The sequence below is a fragment of the Chionomys nivalis genome, chromosome 2 (genome assembly GCF_950005125.1).
Source record: "Chionomys nivalis chromosome 2, mChiNiv1.1, whole genome shotgun sequence".
NCBI classification, from domain to species: Eukaryota; Metazoa; Chordata; class Mammalia; order Rodentia; family Cricetidae; genus Chionomys; species Chionomys nivalis.
This window is the reverse complement of record NC_080087.1, coordinates 35,657,479-35,682,310: the sequence shown is the minus strand read 5'-3', so window position 1 is coordinate 35,682,310 and position 24,832 is coordinate 35,657,479. Positions and strand designations below refer to the sequence as shown.

Sequence of the window (24,832 nt, the reverse complement as noted above, 5' to 3'; positions counted from 1 at the left end):
GTGCTTAGATCACATTCTTTCCAAATGAAACCTTTTCCAAACTGGTTAAGTGATTAGCACTTCAATGGTTATGAGGGTTTGGAACTGTCTAGAACCACATTATAATTTATTTTAAGCCATATGTAGCCCTACACCTTGTCCATCTCTATGTCAGACCTAACATCCTATGACTAACATGTAAAAACACCTTTTGGAATAGACTGACTTAACAAGACCCTAATTTCCACCAGTGAAGAGCTAAGAATGTGATCAGTAGCTTCTAGGGCTAATAGCAGAGTTGTCTTCATTTTTGCTGCAGGGCTTCTCTCTAACACCCTCACCAATGCATTTGAAAGGGTCTTGATCTGTGGCTTTCTCTATTCTGTTACTATACAGACTTCATGAAACTGTTTCTGTGTTGGACTGTATAATTTGGGGTAAACTAAGTCTGTGCTGGGGTCATGGTCACTCATATTTGGCTCCCCAATAAACGCTCTTGTCCTCTTTGAGGTGAGAGATGTGTTTTGAGTTGACACAGGCATGTGTCACTTACACTAGCTATTGGCATTGCTTTGCTTTTTAATGAGCTCTTCTCAAGAAGTATTCCTGCGGACAGATACTCCGGTGAGGGAGGTTGTTGACAGTAACAACTAAGGTAGCATCAGTCCCCAAGAGGAGAGGCAGAGAGCACAAAAATATAGAACGGAGGCAGACATGGCAGAGGCTCTTGCACTTGTTTCCTTGGCTAGCCTCCAGGAGCTGGAAGGGCTGTTGCAAAGCCAGAACCACAGACCAGAAACAGAGGCTACTAAAAGAGAGCATCAGGTAAACAGAATCCAGCACATCAGAAAGCAGCCGCTGGCAAAGGAGCTAGGCAGAGAACAGAAAGTCAGTCAAAGGCCAGGCACTAGGAAGTAGAAAGGGCTGGGCACATTTGAGAGAGGTCTTACCACAAGAGCAAAGGGATGCTTTCACAAATGAGCCACAGTAGTGCCCGTTCTGGGAAAGTATTACTTGCTTCCCATTAGGAGACTCAACTCCACTCAAGCCAAGAGCATCCACTGGCCTGCGCGGGGGCCTTAAAGAGAGAAAGAGGCAGGAACAGCCGAATATGCTCAAGACCCTTAAGACTCTCAAATCCATCTGTGTGGTTGCCCCAAATTGTTAATATCATATCTTCTTTTGTTTCAATTTTGTGCCTAGACCCAGTTTTTACACCTTATATGTAGAAGAACCCGACTCAGCAGGGCATAGCAATGGACCAGTCAGTGCCGGGGTAAGCTCTTTTTGTTGTTTGCTTGTTTGTTTCCGAACAAATGGAGAATCATCCAGCCCTAACCTACAAAATAAGATCAGATTCTTAAAATTTTTTTTTTTTTTTTTTGGTTTTTCGAGACAGGGTTTTTCTGTGGCTTTGGAGACTGTCCTGGAACTAGCTCTGTAGACCAGGCTGGTCTCGAACTCACAGAGATCCGCCTGCCTCTGCCTCCCAAGTGCTGGGATTAAAGGCGTGCGCCACCACCGCCCGGCTTAAAATTTTTTACCAAATACTCACACTTAAAACATACTTGAGATCAAGCAACCAAAAGTCTAAAATCAACATTTTGGTTTAATAGTTTAACCATGAAATTGTTAAAAGTTCTGGGAAGGATAACTGCCTAATTAACCATAAATCTTTTCTATTGTTTTTATTGCACTCTGCATTTTTCTCTGCTCCCCTCCTTTCCTCCCCTCTCCCCTTCTTTCCTCTCCCTTGACCCCTACCCTCCCAATTTACTCAGGAGATCTTGCATTTTTCTCCTTTCTATTGAGATCCATGTATGTCTTTCTTAGGGTCCTCTTTGTTGTCTAGGTCCTCTGGGGTTGTGAATTGTAGGTTGATTTTTTCTTTGCTTTATGTCTAAAAGCCACTTATGAATGAGTACATATTTTATTTGTCTTTCTGGGGTTTGGGTTACCTCACTAAATATGATGTTTTCTCAATTATCCATTTGTCCACAAATTTCAAGATGTCATCATTTTTCACCCCTGAGTAGTATTCCATTGTGTAAATTACCACATTTTCTTTATCCATTCTTCAGTTGAGGATCATCTAGCTTGTTTCCAGGTTCTAGTTATTATTAATAATGTTGCTATGAACATAACTGAGCACATGCCCTTATGGTATGAATGAGATTCCTTTGGGTATATAACCCAAAGTGTTATTGCTGCGTCTTGAGATAGACTGTTTCCTAATTTTCTGAGAATTTGTCATACTGATATCCAAAGTGGCTGTACAAGTTTGCACTCATGATGCAGGAAGGTCATTTGTCAATAAACAAACTGCCTTGGCCCATTTGATAGGCTACCCCTTAGATAGGTGGAGTAAACAGAATAGAATGCTGGGAGGAAGAGGAAGTGAGCTCAGACTCGACAGCTCTGCTCTCTGGAGCAGACGCCATGCTCCCCTCTCCCGGGCAGATGCAGGGCAGCTCCTCTGAGAGACAGACGCCATGCTCTCTTCTCCAGAGCAGACACGATGAAGCTCTGACCCAGGATGGACGTAGGCTAGAATCTTCCCGGTAAGCGCACCTTGGGGTGCTACATACATGAACAGAAATGGGCCAAGCAGTGTTTAAAAGAATAGAGTTTGTGTGTCTTTATTTTGGGGCATAAGCTAGCCAGGCAACCATGAGCCGGGCTGTGGGAAGAGGCCCACAGCTCTTACTACACACTCACAGCAGCAATGAAGGACTGATCCCCTTAGCCAATATCCTCTCTAGCCTAAGCTGTCATCAGTGTTTTTGATCTTGGCCATTCTGACAGGTGTAATATGGAGTCTCAGAATTGTTTTGATTTGCATTTTTTCTGATGGCTAAAGATATTGAGCATTTCTTTAGGTGTCTTTCAGTCATTTGAGATATGTTTGTTGAGAGGTCTCTATTTAGGTCTGTACTCCATTTTTTTTTAAACTGGGTTATTTTTAACCATAAATTTTAGTTCTTTTGATTGGCAATCTGATGAGGACTTTGATGTGGAACTCTTAATTCACATACTGAGAACTCAAGGCCAGATACTGCATGAGCACTCAGCATTGAAGTGTGGACATTTCAAGTGAAGTCACTGCCAGACTCTTGTGGTGTTCTCCACTGTCTACCCTACCCACTGCCACTCAGAGCTCATCACAAGCACCCCAGGGACTGACTTCTCTCCTTATCACTGGAGTGACTGCTAATACCAATTTCTTCAGCAGCTAGACCATTCTCAAACAACTTTTTCACTTGGCTATTGTACTTAAAATACTATTTCTGGCAAACAAAGCAATTGTCTTTTCTAAACCCTACTGAACCACCATTGTTTTGTTCAAAATGTGAAGCTTTAAAAGCTCCCAGGGGTAAGATATCCTATGGAAACTCATTGAACAATTGCGTCCACTGGAAAGTGAACATGTTTGTTTGGGCCGTCTTCCTTTACTAGTTAGCAGTAAAGTCTTTTTCCTTCTTCCCGCTAAGCAAAAATGGTTCATAATGCAAGCCCTGCTCAGTTCTCACCACCTGTGAGCCTCTTCAGTCTTCAAGTACCATTCCGAACCTAATGCAGCATCTCACACTTATTCTGGTGCATCTTAGAGTGAACTTAATGCAGCATCTCATACTTATTCCGGAGTATCTCAGAGTGAATAACTCACTCACTCCAAAACCCTTCTTCTGCTTCTTCTCTGTTTAGCTGTTATCTATATGTGCTGCTACACGTTTAAGATTAATCATTTGAAAGGAGCACTGTCCTGAATTTATCCACCTCTGCATCTGACTGAGATTAGGTGCCATTATCTTTTTCTTTTCTTTCCTGTGCTATAGTTTTAAAAGCATTTATTCTTAAGTTTTAAGAATAGGTATGAAAAGTGCTGCAGATGAGGAAAACTTGAGTGCTCAGAGGTGTCTAGGAAGAGGCCCTGTTCTAGTAGTTGCGGGTGGGATTGTGGGTTGCTGGAAGAGTATGTTAGTCAGGGTTTTCTAGAGAAACAGAACTAAGGTGATGGACACACACACAGACACACATACATGTCCAAAAATAACTTATTAAGTGTGCTTTAAAATGGTAATGACAGGGGCTGGAGAGATGGCTCAGTGGTAAAGAGCATTGCCTGCTCTTCCAAAGGTCATGAGTTCAATTCCCAGCAACCACATGGTGGCTCACAAACATCTGTAATGGGGTTTGGTGCCCTCTTCTGGCCTGCAGACACAGACAGACAGAATACTGTATACATAATAAATAAATAAATAAATATTTTAAAAAAATGGTAATGACAGCCAAATCACACCAGAGACACTGAGAACTCAGGAATCATTTTGTCCTTGAAGCTTGTGCCTCACTAATAGGAATAGTCCCAGAATGTCTGTCTCTTGGTGGGGAGTCACAACAGTCAGCTACTCAGTCCATCAGGTGAGATGCCTCAGTGTTCTTAGTTTGGCATCGAGAGCCCAGAAAGTCAGAAGCAACAACAGGGCAAATCAGCTTGTAAGAGGGAGAGCCAACAGAGCAAATGGTGAGATGATCTTCCTTCTGCAACGCCCACCCCCCCCCCTTTTTAAATCTGAATTGCTACCAGAATGTGATGCCCACTTTTCATATCAGCCAAGTCAATTCCTCATGCAAGGCTTCCTACTCAACAATTTTAATTTGTGCCAAGTTGATGTTAAAATCAACCATATTTGTGAATCTCCCCCTGAGTAACAAAAAGGAAACGGAATTTGCAGATGGCCTGGTAGAAGGAGCTGAGTATGTACTACAGGACCACACAGAAGGGCCACATGCAGACCACTGCCCCCCTTCTACAAACAGACAGCACCATAATGGTGAAGAATGGTGGCAGTAGGTACCATTATGGTCCTTTTCTGCAATCAGTCCTGTCTGAAGTGCAGCATGGCTAGGACCTCACATCCATAACTAGGACACCAGGAATCAGAGGAGGCTATAGAGAAGCCGAGAGAAGGAGGCAAACACCCAGTCATGCATTCCAGAGAAGGGTTCAATGAGAAACATGTGGCATTGTTATTAAGAGAAGGGAATGGCCAGTTCTATACATATTTAGAGATCATTTTTATTGGGCAAGAGGGATGCAAGAGAAGGAGGGAGAAACATGTTAGTCTCTGTAAAAGTCTAGAACAAAGAGGGCTTGGACCAGGGAGGAGGCCAACATCAAGGCTGGAAGAAGAAATGGTTGAGATTCAGTTAGAGGATAAATGGTGTCGAGATGAGTGAGAAATTATGTGTTTCTGCTTTGTGTCACATGCAAACAGGTGAGTGATGGGGGTTCCACTGGCATTTATAAGCCTACCTCAGGGACATGTTGCAGGGAGATGTTTGCTTATCTAATTGAAGTAACTATGATGTCCAAATAAATATAAGTTTCCAAATGACAATTGAATATGTAGTGAAAGCTGAAAGTGGATAAGGATCTGGGAATTGGTGGTTTATAGCTACACACAGAAGTGGAAATGTCATAAGGAGGGAGAGAAGAGTGCAACCAAAATCGAGATGAAGACAAAACCTACGTAAGATCACAACAAATGGGGGGAAATAGATGGAGGAAGTTTGATAGCTTTGCAATTTTAGTATTATCATCATTATTGCTATCTGTAATCACATTTTAATTTTTTTATTTAATTAATTTATTTATTTATTAAAGATTTTTGCCTCCTCCCCACCACATTTTAATTTAAAGTTCCTAAATCTTGTGAATTAAAAGTGTTCTGCCCCAATCTGCAAGGTCCCCCAAAAGCCAACAAAGGAGACCGAGTCCCGTGTATAAAAGCAAAGAGCCCTTTATTTTATGCAAGTTTGCAAACTCAGTCTCTCCATATGTCCAACATATTGGCATAATCAGAGAACCCCAAGCTCAGTTAGAGTTGGGTTTTTATAGTAGTAAAGGTGGGGGTGAGGGGTTTCTGAGGTTCAGGACCCTGACTGGCTGACATTTGTCTAGGGGTGTCCTGGTGAGTATGTGTTGGCAGGTAGTCCTAGCTACAGCTGTTGGAACATTAGGCATTTCCTTTGGATGGTCTGTTCTTGGGTGGTGTTCAGGTAATCTCAGTTTATGTTTCTTCCTGCAGCCTGATATTGCTTCAGGGTAAACTACTGAGACTCAGGCCTCCATTTAAATTCACTGATGGCTGAGTCCTACTCTGGCAGGTGATAATGGTTGGAAGTAAAGAACTTCCTTTGGGTGATCTGTTCATATTTAGCTTATCATGGCTGGCTCCTACAAAAAAGCACAAGGTTGTTTTGTTGTTGTTGCTGTGTTTTTTTATTTATTTATTTTTTTCTTCAGCCCATGTACTAAATTGAAAGCGCGTTTAAGGATAAGGTAATGCCCTAGTTTACAAAGCCATCTCGAAAGGATAAAGAAAGTAACAAGTTTTTGATGTTAAAGAAAGCCTTTATCTTTGCTGTTAAAGATATTTTAAATTACTAAAAACTTGATAGCTTAAATGATATATAATGGGAAGCTTACACTTGAGAGGGCTTAATGAAAGGGTGATTTAGAGGGTGTTAGGATTTTGGTATTGAGGAAGCCATAGGAGTCCAGAAACTTCTTTTCTCTTTCTTCCCTCTTCTCCCCTTTCTTCCCCTCCTTCCCTGATCCTGCTCTTCCCTCTGCTCATTCCCCAGCCTTCTATTCTCTTTCCTTTTCTCTTGCTCCCTCCACTCTCCTCCCTCACTCTTCCCTTCTCCTCCTTTTCTTCCTCTTCCTCTTCTTCTTTCATCTTCTCCTTCTCTTCTTCCTTTTCCTTCTCATCCCTCTTTCTCTTCCCCTTCCTCCTGGTCCCTCCCCTCCCCTCCTTCCCTCTCTGTTGTAATAAGAGCGGCGGGGCTGCGTCCTGGCACCCGGCCGCCCGCATGTCCAGCTTAATGCCCCGAAATAATTATGCGGAAACTGTATTCTTTTAAACACTGCTTGGCCCATTAGTTTTAACCTCTTATTGGCTAGCTCTTACATATTGATCTAACCCATTTCTAATATTCTGTGTAGTACCACGAGCTGGCTTACCAGGAAAGATCTTAACCTGCGTCTGTCTGGAGTGGGAGAATCATGGCGACTCCCTGACTCGGCTTCTTTTTCCCAGCGTTCTGTTCTGTTTACTCCGCCTACCTAATTTTCTGTCCTATCAGGGCCAAGCAGTTTTCTTTATTAATTAACCAATGAAAGCAACAAATAAATGCAAGACCCACCTCCATCACCTCTCCCTTTCCCTCTCCCTCCCCCTCCCCCCCCCTCTCTTTCCTTCTTCCCTCTTCCATAGAGTCCTATGATGTAACTCAGGCTGTCATTGCACTCTCAGTCCTCTTGCCTCAGCCTCCTCAGTGCTGTGCCGTTGTCATGGTTGCTTTGTATGGAAGCTGAAACAGTTACAGACTGGTTTTCATGAGTCAGTAAAAGTCACCTGTTCCTCATTATTCAGTAAAGAATCTTTACTCTTTAGTAGGATGAAAAGTTGGGAGGAACAAGTCGTTCTGAAGAGAAAATTAGAGACAGATTAACTTCAGTGTTGATAATGTTCACACACATGGCAGATATTAGAGGGATAGCAAGTGCCCCTGTAGAGGAACATATGGAGGGAGGTTACATCTTGGAGGATGGTGGGCCTTTGGGAAGGCATTGCTGTGTAGGACTTCCAGCCAGCTGGATTCTCTGCAGCTTTGAATTCAGTTTCACAGGGAAGAAACTGCAGATCAAGAGCACAATTATTCACTCTGGTCTTACCAGTTAACCTGTTATACCAGGGCTTCATGTTCCTTTCCTATGAGTTAGCCACCATGTGATGAGTTAGGATATAGGGATCGTGCCTTGCAAGAGTTCATTTTGCACTTGGGGTGGGAAGGCTACACACACTAGTGATTTCAAGACTGGGAAGTGCAGTGGCAGCAGTGGCAGCACTGTGTCAAGAGCTGGGGGAGGACAGAGGGTGAGAACTGGCTTTGAAAAAGCATGGGGTAAAACCGGACTCACTGAACATAGCAGACAATGAGGACTACTGAGAACTCAAGAACAATGGCAATGGGTTTCTGATCCTACTGCACGTACTGGCTTTGTGGGAGCCTAGGCAGTTTGGATACTCCTCTTAATAGACCGGGATGGAGGTGGATGGTCTTTGGACTTCCCATAGGGCAGGGAACCCTGATTGCTCTTAGGGCAGATGAGGGAGGGGGACTTGATTGGGGGAGGGGGAGGGAAATGGGAGGTGGTGGTGGGGAGGAGGCAGAAATCTTTAATAAATAAATAAATAAATAAATAAATAAATAAATAAATAAATAGGAAAAAAAAGAACTGGCTCTGAGCAAGCTTGGGAGATGTGGGTAGGATGGTGATGTGGAAAGGGACATTGGCATCTGGGGCAGTGACAGACAAATTAGACTGAAATATCCTGACACTAAGAGTCAGATGAGCATCTTGAATTTGGTGACAGACTAGGGTTGGTTTCAGTCTTTTTGTCTCTTAGTAACCGTTGGCTGTGAGTAGGTTAAGCCTTTACAACAGGACATTCCACATCTATGAGTGCTTTCTGGGAGGATTTTATGTGAGAATTAGCTAATGTCTTTAGTTTTGTCTGGTTTGTAAGATACTGTTTCTAAAGAAGAAACAAAGACAATAGTTGTAATAATAAGAGAGACAAGACCCATTTCCCTGATCTGTTACTATGCTACTTCCCTTTTCACTAAAGAGGGCTGGAAAAGGACAGCTTTGACAATTCATTAAACTTTAAGTCAGTTCAATGCACTTTATTGATAAAATAAAGAGAAATTGTGAAACACAAAGACTACAAAACAGTTAAATGAAAATGAACCCTAAAATTTGCTAGTTAGAGGCAAGCATTGTTTATATGGCTTGGTATATTTCTGTTAGTTTCCTGCTCATATGTTTTTACTTAGAAAGGGCGAAATACTTACATTCAAAACCAAGGTTATGTAACATGAATGGTGGAGTTTATAATCTGATTTTCTTTTGTTAATGTTTAATATAGTGTTGTGAACCTTTTCCTATGCCTTTATTTTCTTTAAAAATCTTTCATGGGGGGCTGGAGAGATGGCTCAGAGGTTAAGAGCACTGGCTGTTCTTCCAGAGGTCCTGAGTTCAATTCCCAGCAACCACATGGTGGCTCACAACCATCTGCAATGAGGTCTGGTGCCCTCTTCTGGCATAGAGGTGTACATGCAGAAGGAACATAATAAATATATCTTTTTTAAAAAAAATATTAAAAAAAAATCTTTCATGGGCAGGGAGAATAGTTCAGCTTGCCTAACATGACTGTGGCGGTGAACCTGAGCTTCAGCAAAATATACACACGCACACACACACACATGCACACATGGTTTGTAAGTACTATAGCCTATGCAGCTTAAAATTTGGGTGTAATTAATTTTTCCTAGAATTAAAATTACAAGTCAACAGCATTGTAAGTAGACTTTCCTGTCTAGACCACTGATCAGTTCTGTCCCACCACTCACTCCCCCAATAACCACACAGAGACTTAATATTAATTATGATTGCCTGACTGAAAGCTTAGGCTTGTTTTCAGCTAGCACTTATACCTTAAACTAACTCATTTCTAATAGTCTATATGTTGCCTCAGGACTCGTTTACTTCATGTAAGTAGGTACCTCCCATTTTGCTCACTCTGTATCTCCTGGTGACTCCAGGGTAAAGGAATATTCCACGTAATATGACAGGTTTCTTTGCATGTAATATTTGCCTAGAAATTGATTTATTTGATTGAAAAATATATTACTTTTTAATAGTCTGGTCCCCCATTGTCACACAACCTTTTCAGAATGTATGCAACCCTTTGGCTCTTTTAGAAGGAACCCAGATTTATACCTCTACTATTAGGAATTCTTTTTAAGGTTTTTTGTTTTTTGGGGGGGGACACTAGCTTTTGTAGACCAGGCTGACCTTGAACTCACAGAGATCCTTCTGCCTCTGCCTCCTGAGTGCTGAGTTTAAAGGCATGCACCACCACCGCCCAGGTCCATCAAGCATTCTTATGAAAACATCTGTAGCCGAATGGTGTTTGTTGATATTCAATATTCCTTCATATAGTATATGCCTTTAGTCAGACTTTATTTATAGAAAATGTGCTTCAACTTTCTTCTTAATTATTTTTCAGGTAATTAAAGCCTTGCAGTTAGTGGATAATGCTTTCGGAATGCTGATGGAAGGTTTGAAACAGAGGAATTTGCACAACTGTGTCAATATAATCCTGCTGGCTGATCATGGTATGGTGTTTTTTTTTTTTTTTTTTTTTTTTTGGATTTTCGAGACAGGGTTTCTCCGTAGTTTTTGGTTCCTGTCCTGGAACTAGCTCTTGTAGACCAGGCTGGCCTCGAACTCACAGAGATCCACCTGCCTCTGCCTCCCGAGTGCTGGGATTAAAGGTGTGCGCCACCACCGCCCGGTGGTATGGTGGTTTTTTTAAACCCTATTTTATCATTGACTATATTTTATCCTTCTAAAGATAATAAAAAATGATAGTGATATTTTAAGTCTGGATTTTCAGATGTAGATGCTATTGAAAAAGTAAAGAATGCATTTTGTGGTAGACCATGGAAAGATTTCTACCTTAATTATTTAATAGTTCTCTGTATTTTCTGTCTATAAGCTTTATTTTCTGAAAAGTAGAGTCGAGTAGAGTTAATAGTGCTTATCAGGGATGTGGGCAGTTGTCATGCAGTCTACGAAGAGCTTCAGGCTGCCTTTTAGCCATGGTTTCTTTGCAGCAGTTGGCTACACGTTAAAGACTGCTGCACTTCACTGAAGTCTTACTGAGCTCTTGCATTTCTTAAATTACATGGCAGGTGTGTGCTTAACCATCCTTCTTGCCTACAAACTCCCTGTCTCCTTTTGTTTCCCAGCTCAAGGTTAACTCTGGAGTTTGTTTGTGCTCAGTAGGAAAGGAAGCGGATCCCCCTTCCTGCACACCAATGCATGCATTGTTAAGCCTTCTCCCTGCCCCCCTGACTCCCACTGTAATGCACATTTATAGCTTTTAAAATAATCTCCTATACTCTTGTGCTGTTCTGAAAGTGTTGGAAGAACTTTACATGAACATTTTATTAAAGAAAAATGTTAAAATTAAAATTTTAAAATGCAGTCTTAAGAATCAGCCCATTAAAAAAATAAATAAATCAGTAACAACTGGTTCTGGAGAACATGATGTTTCAATGGACTTCAAATGTACCTTCAAAAGCAAACCCTTTGGAATCCTTTAATTCATCTTTATTAAACAAATGATCGACTTGTTCTTTTCCTACTGAGTCTCCTCACCCACTGCCACAGTTTTCAAGTTCTGCCATTCACGGAATAACAATTGAATAGATTTTACAAATCCTCACTTCACTTGTGTTTGAAACATATATTTGACATTACCAAAGACAGACAATATTTTTTTTTTTTTACCATTTATATACGTCTAATGAGTTTTTGATTTTATTTTAGGAATGGACCAAACCTACTGTGACAAGGTGGAATACATGACAGACTACTTTTCTCAAATAAACTTCTATATCTATCAAGGCCCTGCCCCTCGCATCAGGTCGCGCAATATCCCTCAGGACTTTTTTACCTGTAAGTATGAAGGAAACAAAGGGAGGTGTTAAAAGAGTAACTATAGTTATCAAGTTCTGAGAGCCTGTGGCAACCATAAGTTCCTCTTTAGCTTTTTGGCAAAAGCCCACAGAAGCACACGAGGCACCCCCAAATGTAGTTAGTCTACACAATCCGTGGTACTCCCTCACCCTGTTGGGTCAAGACGAATTGTACTCCAGTCTTTAATTCTAAAGTAGTTCTTTGATTTAAGAAATTTTCACAGTTTTTTTTTTGCTGTCACAGTTATTGATAAACAAATATGTGTGCCAAGTTTGCTGAAGTTGTGTGTATTTTGGCAGTGATTTACATGTAATGTGACTTATCTTTTTGTTTTGAAACAGTTAATTCTGAAGAAATTGTCAGGAATCTCAGTGTAAGTCGTTTTTAGAAATTTTATGATATATTTTTATGCCTAGAATATATTAATGTGCATTATCATTATTGCTATCATTGTTGTAGTTGTTGCTGTTAAAATACAGCCAACAGATATATTCCTATTGTATGGGTTTTATTAATTTACTACTCTTATGAATGACACAAATTGTTTAAGTATGCATGGCAAGCAGTCAGAATAAAAACAGGAGGATGGAATATGAACTATTGAGGATAAAGAAACACTGTATACGCAGTGATTAACGTCACCTGGAACCTCTTGCAAATTCAAAGCCCTGCTAGCACAGAAATTCTTCAGAATTGGGATACATGCTGTGTGCATACTGGATGGCCTTGGGCCTCAAAGTTTCTTCTGACCTCTCTAAATACACTTGCTTTCTTTTATTTCATCATTTAATGATCTGTATGCTGCGGAAGTTCTTGTTGGGCAAAAGGAGCGCATCTCTAATATGTGAGAGGTGCCAAGGGTTGAGGAAGGCAGGCTTTGAGGTCCTTTCCCATGGCATCACATATGCAGGCTGGGTGTGGAGCTACACGGGCTGGAAGAACTGGGCTGTGCTTCTCCAAGTGCTTTCTTATTCCTGGGAAAACCTAGTAGGGCGGTCTCAAGCAGACCTGAACTACAACCTCCACTCTGTGCTAAGGATGATGAGAGACACGCTTTAACCTTAAATCCGATGTCTGTGCACCCAGTTCTCAAACACAAAGACTAACCAGGTGCTTCCTCAGAAGCTGGAGTACCAACCTGTCTTCTCTAGAGTCACCTCAACTGCACATCCAGAGCAAACCTGTGGTCAGTTCAATCACCTGCTGATCTCAGAGGCGCTCTGTTCTTTCATGGGGAGCTGTACTTAGCACTGCCAGAAAGCGACAAAAAAGACAAAAATACTGAGGTAGCAGAAGTCTAGAAAAGATTTTGAAATAGGCAAACAAACAACAGAACAACAACAAACTGGCAGAAGTGTGCAATGAGTACTTCCTTTCTATAAGGCGGCCTCAGAGTTGGTGCAGAACACACCCAGACACCAAATGCTTGGCTCCAAGGAGATTTACTACCCTGGAGGGGCAAGCAGGGGATTGGGGGGATGCATCTGCATTGGACAAGGACATCTGCTGTTTCTTAGGGAGTAAAGGAAAAGTCTGTGCCAGGGTGAGATGGTAAGTTCTGATTGGATGGGTCAGCCAGTGTAGTCAAAGAGTGGATTTTGGCCACTGGACCTCGGTGTTCGGGCTCAGGATTGAGTTGGTGGCAAAAAATGAGAGAATAACCCCTGGGAGCTGGCTTTAGGAATAGGGATGTAATCTAATGGTTTAGCAAGGGAGAGGGCAAAACCTACCGGTGCCATGTTTGCCATGCTTGGACCTGTTAAAAAAACTCATCACTTTCCTCTCTCCTTTGATAATTTTCTCTAACTCTCCTTCTGCCTGTATTTCTTTTACATTTTTACATTTTGCTTTTATCTCCTAATTCCTCATTTTCTTCTATAAATTGCCTAAGAGATAGCAGGCACTCAAGCTTGATAGTTAAGATGAGATACCGTGGTTTAAAATACACGAGAATAAAGAAGGAAATCTCATTTCCTCATCTTCTTACTTATATGTTGATTTTGTCCCGTTTTCTTTCTCATGGACGGTATGAAAGTTTCTTTGTAATTCTGTTTCTCATTTCTCTATTTTTTCTTTGCATGAATAGACACTAATGTGATTTTCATTTTTAAAGTTTTAAAATAGTAATTATTGAACAAGTTTTCAAATAAAATTTTACTAATTTGTGATGAACCCATGAGCTTTTCACAAATAGAGTATCTTTAGTTTCAAAAGCTATTTAAAGTGATTTGAAAGCCTATTTATAAAGTCAATTTTGATAAGACTTTTTGGTACAGTTAAACTGACTTGTATATTTGTGTCCATATCTGTTAACATATGCTACTTAGACTCAAAAGTTGAAGTTGTTATATAAATCTACTTAATTTTCTGTCAAAAAAGGGAGGAGAAATTTGTAGTAGATTAGATAATATCCAAGCATACAAATTTAAGAAAGACATCAGACATTCAATCAAAATTTAAATTTCAACATAAAGATTGCACAATGAAAAATATAATATAATTATAATTTTATAATTATAATTTAAATTTATAATTATGATTATAATATGATTATAAAATAAATATAATATTTGGCCTTGTGGATAACAGGGTTAATATTCCTAGTTTATTACCTAATCTTGAAACCACTTACTTAGAAAAGATTTTTTTTTAAAAAAAATTATGTGTATGTTTGCCTGAATGGCTTTATGTGCCCATGTGCTTGCAAGATGCTGAGGAAGTCAGAAGGTATGGGGGTTGCTGGCACTGGAGTTATAAGTGATTGGAAGCCACCATGTGGGAGCTGGGAGCCTCACACAAATAGGTCTTTGGCAGGCACAGCAAGTGCCCTCACTGCTGAGCAGTTCTTCCAGCACTAAATTTACTTCTAAAAATTGTTAAAATCTTTTGCTTTAAGGCATTTTTGTTTGTTTGTTTGTTTGTTTGTTTTGGATAGGGTTTCTCGGTGTAACAGCCCTGCAGACCAGGCTATCCTCAAACTCACAGAGATCTGCCTGCCTCTGCCTCCCAAGTGCTGAGATTAAAGGCATGCACCACCACCGTCCAGTTTTAAAAGTTAAAGCTTATCCTTTCTTTCCAGTGCCGGAAACCTGATCAACATTTCAAACCCTACTTGACTCCCGACTTGCCGAAACGACTGCACTATGCCAATCATGTCAGAATCGACAAAGTGCATCTCATGGTGGATCGGCAGTGGCTGGCTGCCAGGTTTGTGTCTCCTCAGAGCCAAACATCTTTGTCTGTGTGCCTATTTAGTCCTCCCCTCCCTCCCGTTAGGAGCAAATGTCTCTGACCACCCACAATGCCTTGGCCTTTTCTTGCTACCCGGCACTTCCTCTTTGCCGATACTTTTGTGACATGGTGGCTGTTCGCGTCTTAATTTTCATACCAGATCAAAAGATGGAGGGAGGTTGAAGCTGCTTCCAGGTGCTTTGGAGATGGGAGTGACAGCGCATGTGTACCCTGACAGAGTAAAGGCTTTGTCATCATCCAGGCTGAGTGACATCGGAATGGTTAGCTGACCCTTTAAGACTATAGTCTCTCTGGCTTCCATAAAATAGTCTTTTAATTGCCAGGGTCACTAATTAGTGGTGACACTTATTTCTGAGTAAAGAAGCCAGAGAACAAATACAGATCTACCTTCTTGTCACGAAGTGATTCTGATTTTTGCTTTGTTGTATTTTTTGAGACAGGTTTTCCCTACGTAGTTCTGGCTGGCCCGAAACTCAATATTGAGGCTGCCTGCCTCTGCCTCCTGAGTGCTGGGATTAAAAGTGTGTGCCACCACACCCAACCTGATTCTGAGCTTTAAAATATAAATTTAACATTTTTTGTTCTATATGTATGAGTGAATATAAACAGGATCAGCGTCGTTCTGTATTTTCTGGCCTCATGGGTATCAGTGCAGCACAACGCTGGTGGGGAAGGGGCTGAAGGGAGAACAGAGGTTAAAATACACGTTAGACAAAGAAAGACAAGTTAAAAGAGGACAGGGTCATCCGTCTCAATATGCGTGTGAAGGAAGAGAAATTGGGGACTTGGCTGAATTTATTCTGTGAAAATAACAGGGAAATGCAGTTTGACCAGACTGCGGTTCCTCGTTTTGTCACTAGAGGGCAATAGCCTCTCCTTGAGAATGGGTTTCTTAGCCCTTTGTGTTCAAGCCCACATTTTCGAAAAGCATGTCCTTAAGATGTGTGAGCCAAGCCGGGCGGTGGTGGCGCACGCCTTTAATCCCAGCACTCGGGAGGCAGAGGCAGGCGGATCTCTGTGAGTTCGAGACCAGCCTGGTCTACAAGAGCTAGTTCCAGTACAGGCTCCAAAACCACAGAGAAACCCTGTCTCGAAAAACCAAAAAAAAAAAAAAAAGATATGTGAGCCAACCTAAACTACTATTAAATATAAGATGTTAATAATTTAATACAGCTAAATGGAGATGCAGTCGCCAAATATTTACTCTTTGGGGTATGAAATCAAAGAAGTTGGGAGGCCGTTGGTACATCATGACCTAGAAGGTGGGTCCGGCCACCATGATGCCTGTAAACACAGTGTGCCAAAGCCCAGTTCCAAATGATGAGCTCTGTACCCTTTTCAAAAACTAACAGTGAGGTCTAATCTATGGTATCAGCCTGTGCGTTCAAGGCTTGGCTGCCCACGTAGCTACTTAATAAGACTCGAAAAAACTAATCTTTTGCCTACCAAGTGTTTTTCTTTTGTGGAATAAATTTTATTGGCAACTGTGTGTGTATGTGTATGTGTGTGTATATACATGTGTGTATGTGTATGTGTGTGTATATACATGTGTGTATGTGTATGTGTGTGTATATATATGTGTGTATGTGTATGCGTGTGTATGTGTGTATATACATGTGTGTGTGTGTGTATGGTGTAGCGCATTTGAGTGCATGTGGGTGCACAGGTTCCGGTGGAGGCCGGAGGATATCTTCCACTGTTGCTTTCTAACATGGTTTGAAACAGAGGCTCTCACTGACCTGGAGCTCCCCAGTTGGTCAGGAAGCTCTGGAGATCTGCATGCTTTCCCAAGCCCCAACACAGCACTAAGACACAGGTTACATAAGTGTACAATCATGCCAGGCTTTTATGTGGGCGCTGAAGATCTGACCTCAGTTCCTCATGTTTGTATGGCAAGCCCTTTATCCGATAAGCCATTTCCCCATCCTGGAAAAAATTGTATTTTAAGAATTCACTTTCTTAAGATCTTGGAGAAAGTAGAAAGTCCTTGGTAAGTACCAGGAGACTTGAGGTGAATTTAACATTAATTTCAAATGCTAAAATGTGAAAAAGTTGACAAATTAATTAAATTTGAAAAGTCATTTAGCAAATGAAGTAACAGCTTATGGAAGAAATTCCAGGAAGATAATAATAAACATTGTCAAGTTGCAGAATTTATAGACTTCTTACCCTGTTATTAACAACTTCTCCAAAGTATTCCTTGTTTATGGCTTCATATTATTCCTAGACATTGCCCCCTTAAAACAGGAATCAGTATTTCCCCAAGTTTCAAAACTCTATTCCTAAATCACTGATTTCCTAGTCACACTGAACTTGATATACAAAAATGAGTCTGACCATAAAATCTTATACAATTTTGTTTTGCATTCCTTATTTTGCTTGTGTATGTACGTGAGCAAGCATGTGTATTTGTGTGTGTGTACAGAGGTAGAGGACCGTTTTCAGGAGTTGGTAGTCACTTCCCACCACGTTAGTCCCGGAGACTGATCAGATTTTAGTCAGGGTTGATGGTACGTGCCTTTATCTGTTGATCCATCTCCACCCTCCTTGAAGGTAAAGTCTTTGAATCCATACCTATTAATATCTCTCCTTGTCAATGTCCAAGAGCTAGCAAACTTTTGGGTTCTCTTTGTAAAGGCTAGAAGTCTCGTTCTTTCAGTCTTACTCTTTGGTTTATCGAAGGCTGTGATTTTGACCATGAAAACATACATATTTGGTTGACAACAAAAAAAGTGATTTTGAAAACAGAAGCTAAATAAATAGCCATTAAAGTCTGACTTAGAATAGCATCTTCTATCAGTACCCTGACCAGTGGATAATAATGTCACATCTTCACAGGGGCCCATCGAGTTCAAGCTGTGGAGGAGGTAATCATGGCTACAACAACGAATTTAAGAGCATGGAGGTAAGACTTCAGCTTTTAAATAGAAACAAGGCACCAGTGAGATAAGAAATACATAACACAGAGGGAATATATGGTTTGGCATAGAGGGTGAAGTGCTGTGGTACAGAGTAATCGTAGAGCAGGGGCAGGCTTGGGGTAGGTGTCTCTGAGGATGATTTAACTAGTGGGAAAGAGTTGATGACCCTGGGTGACATTTGAGCAGAGACTCCATGATAAAACAACTTTTCCAAAATTAAGGGGAACAGTGAGTGTCCCATACAAAAGAAATAACCAGTGCAGAGGCCCTAGTTTGGGGCAATCATCGTTTGTTGGGGACAAGGAGCCTTGGCAAACTACTGGAAGCTGTTGACAATGGCTGCTGCTGGTTGGGAAGGAGGAAGCAAGAGAATAGCTGGGCGTGCAGGTCTGAAGGGCATAGTCATTGTGCAATGAGAGATGTTGAATAGCAGTTGAGAGTCATGCTGGAGATACAGCTTGCATCACGGCTGAGAGGAATTGGTGCAGATAACAGGTGGAAACTGCTTTAAAAATCATTTCTCCTCCCTAAAAGAGATTCTTACAAAAGCCTGAGGAGCAGAGAGGGGTTGTCCCAGAAGGAAATGTGTAATGAGTCTTTCTCTGTCCCACCAGCCAGCTCCCAAATAATGACACGAAGGCGTGTCATTAATTATGGAAGCTTGGCCTTTAGCTGAGGCTTGTTGCCAACTAGCTCTTATAACTTTAATTAACCCACATTTTTATTAAGCTATGTTCTACCATGTGACTTTATCTCTATCTTATTCTGTGTGTTAGACTCATTCGGCATCTGGCTTGTCTCTTCCTTTTCTCCTTCCCAGAGTTCACTCTGTCCCCAGAAGTCCTGTCCAAATTCTTCCTGCCTAGCTATTGGTCATCTAGCTCTTTATTAAACCAATCCGAAGGTGCCTTGGCAAAGACATATCTTCACAGTGTAAATGAATATTCCGCAACAGAAATGTATGTTTCTTTCTGCACTTTGTGAATTAGATGTCATCTAGTAATAACGTAATAACTCTTACCATGTAGGCAATCTTTTTGGCACATGGACCCAGCTTTAAAGACAGCATTGAAATTGAACCATTTGAAAATATTGAAGTCTATAATCTACTGTGTGGTGAGTATGTTTAAGTCAGCTCACAAAAAGGACACGGAGTTTGTAATACATTTCTAACTTGAAATTAGGGATGAATTGAAGGCTGCCTGCCCTGCATTAAGAAGATGGAAAGCAGAAAGACAAGGAAGATTTCTTATTCAGAATTTTTCAGTTACTTGAGTGACTCCTTTTGCTTTACTACTAATAATAAATTTGTATCTTAGGAAGCCAAGATTTTGAAAAATAGTTTAGTGATTTTTGATAATTTGAAATTATCAAATGATAATTTGAAAAAATTAGAAAAATAAAATAACAATTCTAATTTTTGAAAAGATAAACATACTTAAGTCCTAGGAGATATGTCAGTCAGTAAAGTGCTTGCCGCACAGGCGTGGGGACCGGAGGTCAGACCTTTAGCACTCCTGTGGTCATTGATAGAACAGACTCAGGCAGATCCCCGGGGCTCACTCCCCAGCCAGTCTAAACAGCTGGTTCAGCTTCACTGAGTGACCAGGTCTCAAAGAAGGAGGCGTGTGTGTGTGTGTATGTGTGTGTGTGTATGTATGTATGTATATATACACACACACATATATACAAACTCAACTAAAACGTGCCTTCCTATTATTACAAGAGAAGTCTTCTGAAACTAAACGGGGTAATAAAGTCTCATTTTGCTCAACACTTGTTATTACACTAAGTGTTATAAAACTGTGAAGAATTAGTGGTCCAGGAACCAAACCTCCTTCTACACGCTTGCCTTGGTCTACGACACCAGCAGATTGTTCACTTAGACCGCCTGAGCAGGGAGGAGCTGCAATTTCACTGTCGGTTGGACACGGACAGATTCACGATTGTTTTTCTTAATCTTGTTCTTGGCTCGTCATAACTGAATGTGACTTAGAGGGACAAAAAGTCTCTGTTTGAACACAGGGTGGGGGTTGGCCAGGTGACTCAGCAGGTAGAGAGGTGCTTTCTGAGTCCAGTTCTGTAATACACATGGGAGAAGAAGAGAAAAGATTCCCACAAGTTGTCCTCGGATCCCTGTACACGTGCCCTTCCCCATCACAGTAAATACGTTAAATAGACAGCATCCAAATACATGCATAAGGGTAATAAGACTTTAAAAACTATTTATCACAGCCCTAACAACTTAAGTTCTTGGTCCCTGGAGCTGGGCTTGGATCAGGGATTCTGGCCTTGTTGGGGTGATCAGAAGGTATTGGATAGGGCTCCGGGAGGTCTGCGGTGGTAGGCTTTCTCGGGAATCAAAGATTCATAGCCCTGAATGTGCTACAGAAAAAACAAGTTGAAGAAGTTAGGTTAAGGGAGCGTGTTCATTCAAACTGGTCCTGAAATAGACAAAGGAAACTCCCTCTCATATCTCTACATGTATCTCAGGGACTTTAGGGTACAAAGAGCTTTTAGGAAGGGAGAGAGGCAGGACCCGGAGTGACGATGGTCAGAAATCTGTGTGCATGGTGTGTTCCTACTCATTCCGGGAAACGTGTGCTTTTTGTTCTAATGAGAGCCTCATAGCAGGCTTTGTTTTTGCTGTCACCCTGCAAAGGTCTGAGGGTCCTTTGCTCTACCCAGATAGGAGTCGTGGGTAGGCAGGGAGGAGCTCTGCAAGCGCTAGCTTCTAGCAGCTTCTATTTCTATGTAGTTCTACCGGAGTTTGGTGAACAGCATCAACCATTGTAGTCAAAGCAGCAGCAGGTAGCGCCCTCTAGTGTTCATTCTTTATGTAGGTCATGTGTATCCGGCCCTTGGCAGCAGGAGTGTACAACACTCAGGCTGGACTTTGAGATCCTAGGTTGAGACTTGACAGCCCTCTGCAGCTTCCTTGGTGGCCAAGATCCGCATGTTCTCTTTTCTGGCTCTTTATTGCTGTTTATCCTTCGTCAGTGTTGACTGTCCACTTTCTCACCACGTGCATCTTTTTCTCTACCCTTATTTATGCCCCAGCTGCTTTCTCAGCTTGGTTGGTGCCAGACTACTCAGTGTGGCTGCCTCTGCCGGGACTGTTTGGGTCACCTAGACAGGTCACTCCGGAGGTTGGGGTACCACTGTTAGTTACTGCCTTCTTCAGCTGCAAAGCAATCCCCTGCTTTGAGGCGTTCACAGCCTGGTTTGCGGCCTGCTCGGCATTGGCTGCCACCGCTATTCTATTGCCTCTAGTATTCGGCTGTCTTCCCATGGGCTCTGTGGCCGCTTTCTTTGTGCTACAAATCCAGTCTGCAGTACTGACAATAGACCAGAGGGACCACTCATGCAAGACAAGCCTTATTGGGGGTGTGGGTGGGGTGCTGATACTGTAGTATCTTGGGAGAAGGCGGTGCAGGAGACCACCCCCCAGCCCACTCACTGAGTGACCTGCAGCGTGTTTGGACCAATCACAGTCATTTGTCTGGACCAATCACACCTCCCAGAACCAATTACCGGTTTTTTGAGACTTGTGCTTCTTTTCCCAATTGTAGTCACGGTTAGATGGAGGGGAAGTGTCTCTTCCCTGACGCAGGTGGGAATGACTGCGGGATCAACTACAGTTCGTTGTGGATTCCAACAATACAGCGTTTTTTTAGAAAGTATTTGAAACTTGGCTCTGCTTTCAGGAGCTGAGCACGCCAGCCGCAGTCTTGGGCAGGAAGGCACCAGTGGAGTGTTTGAGATAAGCTGGTGTTAGAAAAGGATTCATGTTGGCTGTTAGACAGTGTCCTTTCCCTCAGCGCAGCAAGGACAGCAAGAGACAATCAACAGCTGCTCACTGGGGAGCCGTATTGCTCCTCCCCCAATGTCTTTGCTCATTTAGAGAAAAACGAAGAATTTATTATCAACACTAATAGTGATTTTTAGTAGATTTTAACAGATTTGAGAGTATTAATGCTTGGGAAAAGAGGCTTGCTTTTACCTGTCTCACCAAAGCTAGTTAACTAGACTTGAAGAAGACCCTCTCCAGCAAAAAGGGTTAGATAAGCCAAGTCTCAAATGACCCCGTTATCATCCAGAGCTTCTAAAAATGACGATGCCTGTAAAGTATTTGATATAACTTGTTTTTATAGGAAAAATAGAAAAAGTTCTCTAAATAAAGAACAAAATTTGTTGTTTTTTTAAAAAATTATGCTAAGTGTGTGTTTGCATGGGGACAATTTACAGGAATCGTGTGAGTCCTCAGGATGAAACTGAAGTCATAAGGGTTGCCAGCAAGTGCCTTTATTTACTGAGCCATCTCACTGACCTCTAATTTAGGTTAAAAAATATCCCTAAAGAATTTTTGTAATTACATAAATAGACTGTAAGATTTTAAATTAATTTTCCAGAAATGTATTTTTACTAATAGTATAGCTTTTTAAAGAAGTTTATTAATTTTCATTATGTACATGTATGTGCGCCTATGTGAATTTTTGTGCACCACGAATGTACAGATACCGGCAGAGGGCAGAGAGTGTTGGGTCACCTGGAAGTGAAGTCACAGGCAACTGGGAGCTGCCATACCCGATGCTGGAAATTAGGGTCATCTGTGATATCATCCGGTGCTTCTAACCACTGAGCCATCTCTCTAGCCCCAGAACATTGTTTTAGCACACACCTCTAATCACAGGACTTGGGAGGCCGAGGCAGGTGGATCTCTGGCATTTCAGGCCAGCCGGGTCTATACAGCCAGTTCCAAGTCAGCCAGGTCGACACAATAGGATCCTGTCTCAACAACAACAACACTAACAATAATAACAAACAAACAAACAACAAAGACTATAGCTTTTAATACTTAACAATCACAGTGTGCTTAAGGGGCAAAGTGATTGTTTAAGTAACGCAGTTCGTCCCTAGAGAAATAAGTTCATGGAGGTTACCGTGGTTCATCATGCAGAGTGCTTCCGTGTAGACAGACAAGAGGCTGGTGACTTGGGGGAGGGGGGTGATGGAGGTCAGTGAACTAAGTCCTAATGTAACTACATTGTAGCAGACTTTATAACAGACGTTAAACTCCGGGTGGCTTTTTCAGGCCCCCATATCCCACAAAAAGAATTGTTCCCTTCCCCGTCCAAGTTAATTTGAACTTATTACTGTTACTTTTAAAAAAAAACAGATCTCCTACACATTCAGCCAGCACCAAACAACGGCACACATGGGAGCCTAAACCATCTTCTGAAGGCACCGTTTTATGAGCCGTCGCATGCGGGAGAACTGTCAACACCTTCTGTCTGTGGCTTTTCTACCTCACTGCCTCCAGACACACTGAACTGCTCATGCTCTGAGCTGCAGACGGTAAGTAACAGCTTCATGTCTTTACAAGGATGTAAAGGGGCCATGGAGTTTGCATTCTGACTGGGATGCTTACTGAGTAACTGTCTGTTGTTTCTCTGACCCTCAAGAAGTGAGAGAGTACAGTGGAGGGGCTCTATGGTTAGGTATGTGAGTGTGCTCTGGGAACAGGACAGCATTGTTGAGAAGGGTTCGTTTTCCTGTGTGTGAACTCACCTTAGACATTCAAAATAGTAATGTTGACATTCTCTTTGAGTTCCCATTTAAACCATTTTCTTTTTAAAAAATATTGGTTTCATATACAAGTGCTCTATCGGCATATATGCTTTTATGCCAGAAGAGGGCATCAAATCCCTGAGATGGTTACTGGGAATCAAACTCTGGAAAGGCAGTCAGTGCTCCTAACTGCTGAGCCATCTCTCCAGCCATTTCTTTACAGTTTAAGAATCAGGTACTCTCTTCAGATACTTAGAACAGAGGGAGTAGGGGTTCTAATCTGGCTTTAGACACACTCAGCAGTGTGTGTGCTGGTGGCATTGTTTTAACAGAGGTGCAGAATCTACCAGGACGCAGTTGAACACTGGAAAACTGGCAGTATATACTGCGAAGTTTTTTTTTTGTTTGTTTGTTTTTAAATATAGTAAGCTCTGCGCTAGGTTCAAAAGTAATACTTCAGATACCAGGACGTTGGTGATAAGGAAAAGTTTCATTGCTAGGAGGAGACCAAAGGACAAGGAATCAGAAGAATAACTTTAAATGTAAATAGTACAGTTAGGAGTTGCTCCTTATTGTTGTGGATGAAGACTTTAAATGGACAAAGTCCAATAATATTTCTGAAAAAAATGGTAAATCCATCGGAAAAGGTCCTACTAGGGGTGTGGAGTTCTTTTCTGTGTGTATATCTTCAGATGGTGATTTCCTACTTCCTGTTCCAGATAACTTCAATGGAACTGCGATAAAAATCATTAATAACATAACATGGGCAATGTGTTCTATATTTTAGAGATAAAGGGGGCCCAAGAGAAGTGAGACAGCAAGCCTATCTGACTGTAACCCCAGAGTCCCTTTCTGTAAAGAATGCCTCTTGCTGTTTAAAATGTGGCCCCAGAACTGGCCTATATGTCTCTTCTAGGTTGGAAAGACATGCATAATCTCAGGCCATCCTCCAGGCTTGCTGAATCAGAATTTTTTTTGTTTTATTTATTTATTTATTTATTTATTTATTTATTTATTTATTTATTTTTTGAGACAGAGATTCTCTGTGTAGCTCTGGGGCCTGTCCTGGAACTAGCTCTTGTAGATCAGGCTGGCCTCGAACTCACAGAGATTTGTTTACATCTGCCTTCCGAGTGCTGGGGTTAAAGGCATGTGCCACCACCGCCCAGTCCCAGAATCTGAACTTTAGCAAGTCCTTCAGGCATCTGTATTCACAGGAAAGTTTGAGAAACATCAGGATGTAGCCATTCCAACTTAATCCCAGTTGTTATCATAATGCTTTTCCCAATTAACAATATCTTTGAAAACACACACACACACACACACAGTGACAGAAATACTTCTGTGTTTCTGAGTAGTGACATAATTGGAATTTAAAGACAAATTAGTCTTGTTTCTTTGTTCAGTGGTAAAGCACTTTGTGCCATTGCTTCAGAAATATTCTTGGTCATTCTTTAAAACACTGACTTATTTCTTCCCTTCTCTC

The 24,832-nt window shown here is 41.5% G+C and overlaps 1 protein-coding gene across 1 annotated transcript in view; it reads left to right on the top strand.

Moving 5' to 3' along the window:
• Enpp3 (ectonucleotide pyrophosphatase/phosphodiesterase 3) overlaps window positions 1-24,832 on the top strand; it is a 73,450-nt gene that overhangs the window by 35,111 nt on the left and 13,507 nt on the right. The window contains exons 11-18 of the mRNA XM_057756154.1: window positions 1,183-1,255; window positions 10,125-10,233; window positions 11,453-11,581; window positions 11,944-11,975; window positions 14,682-14,809; window positions 17,693-17,759; window positions 18,804-18,891; window positions 22,955-23,133. Coding sequence (XP_057612137.1) covers window positions 1,183-1,255; window positions 10,125-10,233; window positions 11,453-11,581; window positions 11,944-11,975; window positions 14,682-14,809; window positions 17,693-17,759; window positions 18,804-18,891; window positions 22,955-23,133 — 805 coding nt within the window. The remainder of the gene's footprint in view (window positions 1-1,182; window positions 1,256-10,124; window positions 10,234-11,452; window positions 11,582-11,943; window positions 11,976-14,681; window positions 14,810-17,692; window positions 17,760-18,803; window positions 18,892-22,954; window positions 23,134-24,832) is intronic.